This window comes from Erinaceus europaeus, chromosome 14 (assembly GCF_950295315.1).
Source record: "Erinaceus europaeus chromosome 14, mEriEur2.1, whole genome shotgun sequence".
NCBI classification, from domain to species: domain Eukaryota; kingdom Metazoa; phylum Chordata; class Mammalia; order Eulipotyphla; family Erinaceidae; genus Erinaceus; species Erinaceus europaeus.
The window spans coordinates 24,335,016-24,348,291 of NC_080175.1; the positions used below are offsets into that span (position 1 = coordinate 24,335,016).

Below are 13,276 nucleotides of genomic sequence, written 5' to 3' on the forward strand. Positions count from 1 at the left end.
TGAACTTCTTGAACCTTTATGTACTTTCTGTTGTTTAATGTGGGGAAGTTTCCTGCTATTATCTCATCCTGTATGTGTTCCCTACCTCTCCTTCTAGCAGACCAATTGCTTCTTTTGATGCCATCCCACATGACTCTCATGTTGTTTCAGTGTCTTGATGTCTTTTTAAGTTTCTGTACTTCTTTTTTAGTTCTCTGTAATTCATCCTCGATCTTACTAATTCTGTTTTCTGCTTCACTTGATCTGGTCTCACCTCCCTCAACTGTATTCAACCATTGGTTTATCTTACTCTGCTATTTTCTTGTTCAGCTAATTTGACTCTTAACTTGGCTATTTCAGCTGTTAGTTATTTAATTTCCTTTTCCAAATGTTTCCTGCTTTTTCTCCCAGGCACATCTATTTTTATCCATATTTATTAATAGAACTTTTCTCACTCCTGTGATTAACACGTTGACTAATTCTTGCATAATTTTTTAAAAAATATTTATTTTATTTATTCCCTTTTGTTGCCCTTGTTTTTTTTATTGTTGTAGTTATTATTGTTGTTGTCATCGTCGTTGTTGGATAGAACAGAGAGAAACGGAGAGAGGAGGGGAAGACAAAGAGGGGGAGAGAAAGATAGACACCTGCAGACCTGCTTCACCGCCTGTGAAGCGAGTCCCCTGCAGGTGGGGAGCCGGGGTTCAAACCGGGATCCTTATGCCCGTCGGTCCTTGTGCTTTGCGCCACCTGCACTTAACCCGCTGCACTACAGCCTGACTCCCTCTTGCATAATTTTTATATGTTTCTGTCTTGTTAGAATTTTTTCCTGTCCTTATTCATTGCTGGATAAATTATTCTTCCTTACCATTCATTATGTTTGGTGTCTTTTCATTTTGTGGTAAAGGTGTTTACTTATGTAGGTTTGCAAATGTTCCCTGTAATTTGTTTATCTCTGTTATAGGATGTATGTAGCCTGTTTCTTGTGAAAATACAGCTGATTCCCAGGGAAGAGCCCAACCATGTATTGTCTGCAGGACTCCTACCTAACTAGATAGAAGAAAAGCAGGCTCAAAGCAAAGGATAACAACCTCAGCAATATACTTTGGAGCCCCACATTTCCAGAGCCCTACCCCACTAGTGGAAGAGAGAGACAGGCTGGGAATATTGATCAACCTGCCAATTCTCATGTTTAGCAGAGAAGCAATTACAGAAGTCAGAACTTCACCTTCTGCACCCTATAATGATCCCAGGTCCATACTCCCAGAGGCTTAAAGAATAGGAATGCTTTCAAAGGAGGGGGTGGGATACAGATCTCTGGTTAGTGGGAACTGTGTAGAATTGTACCCTTTATCCTATGGGCTTGTCGATATTTTTTATTTTATAAATAATTTTTTTAAATAAAAGGGTAACAAATCATCTTACAAGATAATAGACCACAAAAAAGGCTGGGACAGCTATGTTCATATCTGACACAATAGGCTTTAAAGTAAATTATCAATGTTAGGAATGAACATTACACACTGCTCATGGAATAAGTCAACCAAGAGGACTTAACAATTATTAACATCTATGCACCCAGTGTGGGCCATCAAAATATGTCAAACATCCATTGAGAAAGCTGTGAAAATACATCAGTAACAACACAGCAGTATAGTAGAAGACTTTAATACTTCATTCTTTTAAACAGATAAATCATAGGAGTGGCAAATAAACAAGAGAATAAAAAGAAGAGATGGATAAACTTGACATATTGGACATCTTCAGAACCCATCACCCCAGGAAACTGGAATACACATTCTTTTCAAGTCTACATGGAACACTGTCAACAACAGACCATATTTTAAGCCACAAAGACAGTGTAAATAAACTCAAGAACATTGAAATAATAATCCCAAGTATATTCTCAGGCCACAATGGAATTAAACTAAACTTTAACAACAAACACAAAATTAGAAAAAGTCCCAACATATGGAAACACAGTAGTATACTCCTTACAGGAGAGATCAAATTACAACCAAAGATGGGGAGATACACAAAATCATACATGAATATTATGGGCATCTTTCTCTCTTTTTAAAAATGATTAGTTATTTATTTATTAATGAGAAAGATAGGAGGAGATAGAGAAAGAACCAGACATCCCTCTGGTGCATGTGCTGCCAGGGATTGAACTGGGGATCTCATGCTTGAGAGTCCAATGCTTTATCTACTGCACCATCTCTTGAACCATAGTATTATAAGCATCTCTATGCAAATAGGTTAGCCAATCTATATGAGATGGATGCATTCCTAAAATCATACCAACTGCCAGCCCATCCCAATAGGAAGTAGATAGCTTAAACAGGCCAATCACTAGTATAGTAATTTATTCAGTAATCAAAAATATTCCTAATAATAAAAACCCAGGCCAAAATGGATTTACTAACAAATTCTATAAGACTTTCAAAGAAGAACTAACACTTATTCTCCTCAAACTCTTGCAAAAAAAAATGAAGTACAATCACTCCCAAAAATGTTTTATGAGGCAAACATCACCCTGATCTCCAAAGCAGTAAATAATTCTATTTTAAAAAAAAAAACACAACTATATACCTATACACTAGGTGAACATTTATGCAAAGATCCTCAGCAAAATCTTTGCAGATCAAATCAAAAACGTATCAAGAGAATAGCTCTCCAAGTCCAAATGGAATTCACCCTTGGGGAACAGGGATGGTTCAGCACCCATAAGTCAATCAGTGTAATCCACCATAACAACAAAAGAAAGATGAAAATCACATGGTTATATCAATTGATGCCAAAAAGACATTTGAAAAGATCCAGCATCCATTTATGATAAAGACACTCCAGAAATTGGGAATAGAAGGATAATTCCTCAACATAATAAAGACCATTTATGGCAAACCTGTTGTTAAAGTTCGGAGGCTCCAGCAGGCCGGGCTAGCATCACGGCGGTAGACAGAGACAGAGACTCGGGGACACACGGCTGGGCTGAGAAGCTGCAGTTTAATCTTTATTCACGAACGGGCAAATCACCACACCATGTGTTTCCCTATCATTCTCCCTCCACAGCTGCTGCTGAGACTCTGGACGTCCTTAGCATAGGGGGTGGGGAGAAAGCGGGGCGCGAAACTAGCAAGGGCCAAACCAATTCTCTCAGAGGTCGGGAGGAAGGGGAGCAAACCAATATGAAACATACCAACAATTCCCCCTTCTGTTTTTAACTAAATGACCACAGTATCAGGTGTGGGGTGAACAGAAACCTATATCGTACAGGCATTTTCAAAAAAGAAACTGGCACAAACATGGAGAAACATGTAAGCGAGTAACAAGAACCAGTGTGCTGCCAAGGGAAAGCCTGAGGGGGCCATTTTTTGCCTCTGTGGGCAAAACTTTATCAGCTTAAAAAAAAACATTTCCTGCCTCTGGGGGGCGTACTTGCCTCCATGGCATTTTCTAGCATGGGGGGAGGGTGAGGCCTAGAGTCCCAAGGCATGGCTGCAGTCAGTCTTTGAGAAGCAGCATAAGGAAAGCTGCTAGTTTTGTGCAAAGTGTCTGAAGTGTACCAGTGAGTCTGATAGAAGTCCAAAGCAGATGTCCACTGAAGAATTGCCAGGGGGTGAATTGTTGTACGTCTGTCTCGATGGGGAATGTCAGCCATCAGAATTCTGCTTTTCTGTAGAGAACTTGACAGCTTCAATTCACTTACTTATGAAACAAAACTTGTAGCAGGTTAGAAGTTTACCACAATTGATAACTCTATCACAATTGGAAGTCCCTTCCAGAAGGATTCCAAGGCTATTTAAAGTTCAAACAATAAAATGTGGAAAGGCAAACATGAACCATAGAAAGAAAAAAGCCTCAGGCATGAGAATTATTAGCATAACCATAGCAACCTAACATTTCTAATTGAGAAGGAATTTGAGACTTTTACATATCAACAATGTCTTTTTAACCTTTTGTTACACCCATTCAAGAGGGAGACACACCCTAGGTGTGCTCAGGGGTTTTTTTTGACCAACTTAGTTAAAATATATTGATATTTAAACTAATTTTTACCTCAGACTTTAAATGTAAGTTAATTTTATCTTTATGAGAATTACGTTGAAAACCTTTTTCATTTAACTCTGTCTGGTAAGAATATAGCCTTAAAGTTATATTTTTAACCTTAAAGTTAATGTTACCAAACTTTAAACACACATGTAAACATGGTCTTTAATACACAAGGAGAGAAACCTTTGTTGCGAAGACATGTCATTTTAAACATGAATTTAGATCTGTACTGTCTTAGTTGTTGTTGGGGGGTCACCATCCGGAGGTGGGGCCTCCTGCACAGCTCCACTTCTAGGAATTGTAGGTTGCGATCTCTGGATGAATCTCTGCGTGTTCTAGCTCATCTGCCTTCAGACCCGAGCTGAGGATCTCGGCCAGGGGGCCCAGTTTCGGCAGGGAACCCGCGGTCTCCGGGGGTCCGGGATCTGTCCAGACTTCATAGCATGAGGGCGGGCGGGCCAGCCGTGCAGAAGGCGCTGGCCGAGGTGCCCTGGGGTGGCGGCCATAATAGGCCGCCACGGCCCTGCCCCATGGCCCTGCCATGTCTGCTGCCCTGTTCCCAGCGGCCGAGCAGCCTGGAGGGGGCCCATGCCCAATGTCCCGCGCCACGCGGGTGGAAAGCCGGCTCATGCAGGTTGGTGTTGGGCTCCTGCGGGCTGGCATTGGGTGGAAACCACAGAGTGGTCTAGAGATAAATGTTCCAGAAACAGCGAAACAGTCTCATGAAGAAAGGGCAGAGGCCTTTGGAGATCTCTTCACAAGCAGAAGAGAAGGCCATAGTACATAGGTAGCCAAATTGTCTTCACTTATCTGAGAGATGCGCAAGTCCGGTCCACATGGGTGCCATTTGTTGTTAAAGTTTGGAGGCTCCAGCAGGCCGGGCTAGCGTCACGGCGGTAGACAGAGACAGAGACTCAGGGACACACGGCTGGGCTGAGAAGCTGCAGTTTAATCTTTATTCACAAACGGGCAAATCACCACACCATATGTTTCCCCATCATTCTCCCTCTGCAGCTGCTACTGGGACTCTGGACGTCCTTAGCATAGGGGGTGGGGAGAAAGCGGGGCGCAAAACAAGCAAGGGCCAAACCAATTCTCTCAGAGTTGGGGGGAAGGGGAGCAAACCGATATGAAACATACCAACACAAATCTATAGTAAACATCAATGTCAATGGGAAAAGGCTGAAAGCTTTCCCCCTAAAATTATGAATCAGACATAAATGTGCAGCTGTCTTCACTATTACTCAACATAGTCTTCAAGGTTCTCACCTTTGCAATCAGATAAGAAAGAGATATCAAAGGTATACGTACTGGAAGGAAGAAATAAAGCTATCACTATGTGCTGATGAAATGATATATGTCTAGAAGACTCCACCAAAAAACCTATTGAAAATAATAAATTAAGTAGAGTAACAGGATATAAAATCTACACACACAAATCATTAGCACAAATCGAGAGACTCCTCATGGAATGGAAGAAGATCTCTACATGCAGGGGAAGGGGTGGAGTTTTAGGGTCCTGCTGCATGATGGTGGAAAAGGACCCAAGTTGGGGGTGTGAATGTTTTGCAGATCCTGTCATGGTGAGATGAGGAATTTTACCCATGTGTCAACAACTGTACTGTAAACCATTAATCCCCCCCAAAAAAAATGATTAAACAAAAAAAAGAAGTAAAAGCAAGGTGGGAAGAACTTTTCCAAGACTATACAAATAGAACAAAAACTTTACCAGCACAATGTGAATAATACAAACTTAGTACATATAAATGAACTCAGAAAAATCACTGCAGTGTGAGGTTAAGGGGAAGAAGATTATTTGTCTCTTCTTCATGATATTAATGCCAACCTTCTTTCACTCATCATATGTTTGAACATTTTTAGAATGCCCCTTAGCCACCTCATGCCAACATTGAGGTTAAGTAGGCACATTTTTTCCCATTGCACCAGGGTTATTGCTGGGCCTTGGTGTCTGCATAAGAAATCTAGTGCTTTGGGTAGTGCTCTCTCTCTCTCTCTCAACCTCTCTCTCAACCCCCATATATTCTTTTTTCACTTGTTATTTGATTAAACAGAGTAACAGAGAGGGGAGGTTAACTGAGAGGAAGAGTGAATGTGAGACACTTGCAGCACAGCCTCACCACTCATGATGCTTTCCCCCTGACTGGAAGCTTGAACCTGGGTCCCTGCACATAGTTATGTGAGCACTTAACTGAGTGCACCACTGCCCAGTCCCACTAAGTGCTTTGTTGAGTTGAAATCTTTTTCTCTATACCTTTTTTGAGCACCATCTGATCTAAGGCCAGTCTGAAAGTGTTTAGAGAAGATAAGTGTCAACTGCCATATCCCCTTTGTTTCTTCTCTTGTCTCGGATAATTGTCCCAATTACTTATTTTTATGACTGACCGGAGCATTGCTGAATTGTGGCATATGCAGCACCAGGAATCCAAATAAGGTCTCACCCATGCAAATCCTGAGCCCTACCTCTGAGATACTGCCCCAACTCAAAGAATACCTCCTTAGAGAGGTCTTTGTAGCTAATTAGCAGGGAGATCCAGCTCTGCAAAGATCTGGGGAAAGAAAATGTTAGATTTTAAAGGGAACAACAGGAGCAAAGGCCCTGAGGCAGAAACAACTTGGAGTATTCCAGGAACGAAAAGACCAGAAAATCTGTAGCAAAATGGGCAGACTCATAGAATGAATTGGGAGATGTTAGCAGCTCTGAAGACCTTATATATCATAGCAAAGGATTTGATTTTTGTGATTAAACATATCACTGAAACTTAGAAAGGATTTCTTTTAAATTATCAGAAGCACCAAATCCTTGGACTTATTAAAATACTACTTCCTTTGTGTTGCTCAATCCAACAAAGATAAACTATTGTTTCCCCACTTAAGGAAACCAAATCACATGGCTTCAATCCCACAGCTCAGGTTTGAGCCAGGAGGCATGCTCAGACTCCTTGGCCCTGGTTTCACTCAGGCCTGTAATGTTCTGTCCTGTTCAAGCACCAGGTTCTCCCAGTCCATGCATCCTGACCATTTTGCAAGGAGTTTGGATAAGACACCTCCCCCACCCCCCATACTTGTTTCTCTTTCCAAGCTTATGTTTGACTCCTTGGTCCCAGAAATGTGCTCTTATGGCTTGCTCATGAAACCACCCTGATCACACCACCCCCACCCCATGTCTCTGTCCCATGGACTTTCCTCTTTGTTTACCATGTTCCTGGCCATCCCTCTAGGAGCCACTGTGATTCTCCAAGGCAGGCTTTGGTTCAGAGAAAGACCACTCATGTCCCCATTTCCCTCTGCGTTTAGTGCTTATTTTCATGAGCTCTGCTCTTCTAAAGACATATTAGCACCAGATTGGGCATGATAGCAGAACCAGATGGCCCAAGATAGAACAGTGTTTTCAAGATAGCTCCATAGACTCAGCTGGCTTTCAGCATATTTGGAAGCAAAGTACTGCTCCCTGGGAAGAAACAGTGGCACCTGCAAGGCAGGAATCCCAGTTATCAAATGACCCTACCAGGGTCTCAGCTAGAGGAAAAAGGCCAAAGTTCAGTAAAAATCCAGTTAAGGAATTAAGTTCTGGAAATCTAATATGTAACATGGTGATGATAGCTACTAATACTGTGTTACATGCTTGAGTATTGTTGAGAGAGTAAACAGTAAGTGTTGTCACCATAAAATGAAATGGTAATTACATGACAGTTTGGGCAGCCTAGGAAATGGCACAGAAGGTGAAGTCCCAATAAAACATTAAACATCTCTAATAAAACAGAAAGACTTGGCACAGTGGTTTTGCTTTCCCACAGCACCAGCCAGCTTGTGGGTGTTAGACCTCAGTTCACCATGGCCTGGCCACTGTCCTCATATCCACTTGGCCCATGTATGGGACTTGCCTGCCCTTAGAAGAAATTGTGCTGCACCCTGGTCCTCACAGAAAGGAATTCCAAGCCCATATATTAGCTTCAGAAAATATTCTCAAAACCAGGTGCTTCTCAGTGCAGGCTAACTGTAGGAGTTGGGACAAATCAAAGTCTGCCACTAAATGTACAGCATGACTGGTAGCAAATTCACAGTTGAGCTTTGTTTGTTTTAAAAGTCTACATTTTCAGTTTCTTTTTAAAATATTTATTTATTTTATTTGCTTATTTATTTTAATGAGGGAGGGAGAGAGAGGAAGAGAGAGACCAGAACACTGCTCAGTTCTGGCTTATAATGGTGTTGGGGGTTAAATTTAGGACCTCAGAACCTCAGGCATGGAAAATCTTTTGCATAACCATTATACTGTTTCCCCAACCCTACATTTTCTTTTTTAAAAATTTTATCTGTTATTAATACTTTGTTTTTTAAATTTTTATTATCTTTCTTTCATAGAGACAGCCAGAAATCGAGAGGAAGGGGAATTGTTATTAATAGTTCTTTAGATGACTGTAAGATTATAGTGTATAGATTATAGTGTGTAGATTATAGTGTATAGATTATAGTGTATAGGTTATAGTGTATAGATTATAGTGTATAGATTATAGTGTATAGGTTATAGTGTATAGATTATAGTGCATAGATTATAATTACAGATTATAGTATATAGATTATAGTGTATAGATTATAGTGTATAGTTCCACTCCACACCCAACACCAAAATTCCCAAGTTCATGTAAATCAGATCTCTAGATTCCACATATAGTTGTCTTTCATTTCTTTACTGATTTCACTAAGTATAGTCACTTCCGGTTCCATCCATTTTTGTCCCACAGGACACAATGTTATCTTTTTTTTTTATTTCAGAGTAGTATTCTATGGAATAAATTTCCCATAAATTCTTTAGCCAGTCATCTGATGATGACATTTAAACTGCTTCCTCTCTGGCTACTGTGAATAATGCAGCTATGAGCACAGAGTACATATGTCCCTTCAAATTAGTGTTTGATGTCCACTGGATAAATGCCCAAGAGTGGTATTGTTGGATCATAAGGTAATTGCATTTTTATATATTTAAGGACCCTCTACAGTCTTCCAAAGGGGCTGTACCAAATTGCATTCCCACCAGCAGTGAAGCAGAGACCCTTTCCTCACAACTTCTCTAACACTTGTTATTTCCTGGTTTCCAACCCTACATTTTTCACTTTTTTGTCTTTTTCTTTCATTTGCACTCTTCTAGATAAGAAAGGATGCAGAGATGCATAACCTTGCCAAGGCTTATTTGACTGAACTTATAAAAGAAGAATGCTGGAATTCGATGACTGTGAAAGGTTGCTCTCTCAAGGTAACATAACTCCAGATCTAACACATTTATGTAAGTGTCATGACAGAAAGAAATTTAATCATAAATTCATAGAAAAGCATCTAGAGCATGCTTTGACCCTTCGTGCACTGGATTCCACCCAGCTATGTCAGTTGTCACTCATTCTTCCCTCTCTTGGTGCCCAGGTACTTCCAAGAGGGCATGTCTTCTGATTTGCCTTTGCACCTCATTCCTTTAGGGCACTGTCTACAGCTGATCTTACTATTTACCTATTCCAAAAGACCACCTCATCACATTCCACACAGATTAAAAGTAAGACATACTGGGGGTTGGGCAGTAGTGCAGAGGAAGGGACTGGCGTAAGGATACTGGTTCAAGCCCCCGGCTCTCCACCTGCTGGGGGGGTCACTTCATAGGTGGTGAAGCAGGTCTTCAGGTGTCTCTCTCTCTCTCTCTCTCTCTCCCCCTCTCTGTCTTCCCTCCTCTCTTGATTTCTCCCTGTCCTATCCAACAACGACAACAGCAATGGCAACAGTAGCAACAAGAACAAGGGTAACAAAATGGGAAAAATGGCCTTTAAGAACAGTGGGTTCGTAGTGCAGGCACTGAGCCCCAGTGATAACCCTGAAGGCAAAAAAAGAAAAAAAATAGACATACTGTTGTTCATTTTATACCTGGCTTCACATTTCATTTTATTTATTTTAATGAGAGCACTACAGAGAGAAAGATACTGAAAGACAGTGAGAAAAACCAGAACACTTTAGCTCTGACTCATGGTCGCACTGGAGACTGAGCCTGGGACTCCAGAGTCTGAAAGACCTAAAAGTCTTTTGCATAACCATTATGCTATCTCCCCAACCCTTGTTGCTCACAAGGGTTGTTCACATTTTCTAAAGAAATTTTCTAAAGAAATGTCTTTCATTCTTTATTCGTCCCAACTTGTGTGCGTGTGTGAGTGTGTAGACTAAATGTCCCAGTTTATTCTTGTAGTCCTAAAGGAACCATCAACAGCACCTTTCACACTGGAATCCCCTCATTTGCTCAGTGAAGTTTTGATATGTGCTAGAGTGAGGGGAAGGGGGGAGATCATTCACAAGAGCACAGTATTTTTTTTTTTGTAAAATCTGTTTGGTTGTCTGAAATTCATGACACATTTTTGCATAGAAAAATACATTCTGGGGGGCCAGGCGGAAGTGCAGTGGGTTAAGCACACATGCCAAGAAGTGTGTGGTGATCCCAGCTCCCCACCTGCAGGGGGGTAGCTTCACAGGTGGTGAAGCAGGTCTGCAGGTATCTATCTTTCTCTCCTCCTCTCTGTCTTCCTCTCCTCTCTCCATTTTTCTCTGTCCTATCCAACAACGATAAACAAGGGTAACAAATGGAAAAAATGGCCTTCAGGAGCAGTGGCTTTGCAGACACCAAACCCCAGCAATAACCCTGGAGGCAAAAAAGAAAAAGAAAAATACGTTCTGACTTTTCTGAGAACCCAATATACTAGTGACGTGTGCTGTTTCATTTTAGAGCAAGTTCTCATGGCTGGTATTACTCATACAATTTAAGTTATGAATTAATCCAATCAGGGAAGATGTCTCTCTTTCCACGCCCAAAAGACATACAATTGCACTGAACATGAATTATTTCCTCTTTTTTTTTCCAGTGCTTTCACATCCCCTATGTGGTTGAGAACTTCCCAATGAAAGCACGCACAGAAGAAGAGATGATAATATTGAAGAGAGTTTTGCAGCAAAAGAAGATTGAAACAGAGTGTCTTAAAGTATGCTTTAAGATATGAATATGCTTATAAAAATCATGTATTTCATTTCAGGACCTACACAGATTTCTGTTAGAATGCAACTTAATGAAAAGTGTAGATATTGTTTGATTTGTATTTTCATTCACGGTTAATTTGTAGAATATATGCTAATGAACATAGAAAGGTACTTACATACAATAAGTCAAGCAGCTTATATTCTGTCCAACACTGGTTAGTCCTCAAATATCAGGCTATACTTGCAAATTAGGTCTTGAATTTGTTCCCATCCTAGGCAGAAGGTATTTTCATCCACAGTATTCTCTTTTTTAGATTTGTATTAATGGATTGATAATTATTAACAAGATTGTAAGATAACTGGAGTATAATTCCATACAGTTCCCACCACCAGAGTTTGATGTCCCATTACCTCCATTGGAAGGTTCCCTAGTCTTTATCCCTTAGGGAGTATGGACTAAATTTTAAAGAAACCATTTTGATGTCTTCTATATTTAGCGAAGGAAGGAAATTGTAGAAGTTCAGTCTGCATCTACCTTGGCTACAAAGCGTCATGAAGAGGAAGATGAAGAAGAAGAAGAGAGTGTGGTAATACAGAATAAGAACCTGCCTAATTACCTGCTTGGTAGTCTGAGTACTGATTTTGGGGTGGATGTCTCTTTATTGTCAAGCCAATTGGAACTTCATTCCAGAGAAGAGAAAATTAACCAAATAATATTGCTGAAAGTAGGTATAATTTTGTTTATCATCAAGACTTTAAAAAAAACTCCCCAAGATGTCTTCAGACATTTGATATTGAAATCCAATGTCAACCAAATGGTGTCTTATCTTTAAAATGTATAGAGATCTATACAAATAATTAGTATACTTTCCTTGAACCAGGGCTCGTATATAAAAGTTGCTTTTATTTATTTAGAATGGGTTCTGTGATGCCAAGCTTTCTAAAAACCTACACTTGCTGGCATCACGTCATTCTTCTACTTAGAACTTTTTTATGTTATAATTTTTATTTGTTATTAATTGTATATTACTTATATTTAGATTTTAAATAAGCTCAAAGATGAAAAAAGTCTTTAAGGGACTGAGGAGGTGGCTCACTGATAGTCATGCCTTGCATGTGTCAACTCTGGGGCTTAATTCACAGCATTACATAAAAACCAAAGGAAGGTCATGTGTATAACCTAGGTTATACACCAGAACCCCCACCATACTGAAGGAAGCTTCAGTGCTGTGGTGTCCTTCCCTCTGTCTATTTCCGTCTTACTATTTGAAAAAGTTGGCCTGTAGCAGTGTGGCCCTAACAATGATGATAATGGTGATGGTGATCATATATTACATCCTGGGAGGTGGTGCGGTAGAGAAAGTGTTTGACTCTCAAGCTTGAGGTCCCAAGTTTGATTCCTGGTATTGCTTGTATCACAATGACACTCTGTTTTTCTCTCTTTCTCTTTTCTCTTCTCTCCTCTCTCATAAATAAATAAATCTTAAAAAAAAAAAAATGAGGGCAAGTCGGGCAGTAGTGCAGCAGGTTAAGTGCATGTGGCGCAAAGTGCAGGGACCAGCGTAAGGATCCCTGTTCGAACCCCTGGCTCCCCACCTGCTGGGGAGTCGCTTCACAGGCAGTGAAGCAGGTCTGCAGGTGTCTATCTTTCTCTCCCCGTCTCTGTCTTTTCCTCCTCTCTCCATTTCTCTCTGTCCTATCTAACAATGATGAAATCAATTACAACAATAAAACAACAAGGGCAGCAAAAAGGAATAAATAAATATTTAAAAAATAATAAAATTCTTAAAATAAACTTGTTTTTAAAAAATGAGAAGGAATAGCACAGTGGTTTATGCGACAGTGATTTATGCCTGATGTACCAGCAGTCCAAGATTCAATCTCTAGCATACTATAGGTCAGTGCTAAGTAGTGTTCTAGTAAAAAAAAAAAAAAAAGAAGAAAGAAAGAAAGAGAGAGAGAGACCTTGAGTACCATTTTAGCAGTAATCCAGATGCATATTAACTAGGACCTACTTGTAAGATCATAATGTGGTCAGGGGAGATGACTCAGCAGAGTTGTGCTTTGTTTTCTTTTTCAAAAAAACCAAGTAAAACAAGATATGAGGGAGTCGGGCTGTAGTGCCGCGGGCTAAGCACAGGTGGCGCAAAGCACGAGGTCGGCATAAGGATCCCGGTTCGAACCCCGGCTCCCCACCTGCAGGGGAGTCGCTTCACAGGCGGTG

The 13,276-nt window shown here is 40.5% G+C and overlaps 1 protein-coding gene across 1 annotated transcript in view; it reads left to right on the forward strand.

Annotated features, from left to right (window-relative positions):
• Positions 1 to 13,276, forward strand: part of CFAP43 (cilia and flagella associated protein 43) — a 114,242-nt gene that overhangs the window by 66,308 nt on the left and 34,658 nt on the right. Inside the window, exons 21-23 of the mRNA XM_060171372.1 lie at positions 9,200 to 9,304; positions 10,941 to 11,057; positions 11,550 to 11,777. Coding sequence (XP_060027355.1) covers positions 9,200 to 9,304; positions 10,941 to 11,057; positions 11,550 to 11,777 — 450 coding nt within the window. The remainder of the gene's footprint in view (positions 1 to 9,199; positions 9,305 to 10,940; positions 11,058 to 11,549; positions 11,778 to 13,276) is intronic.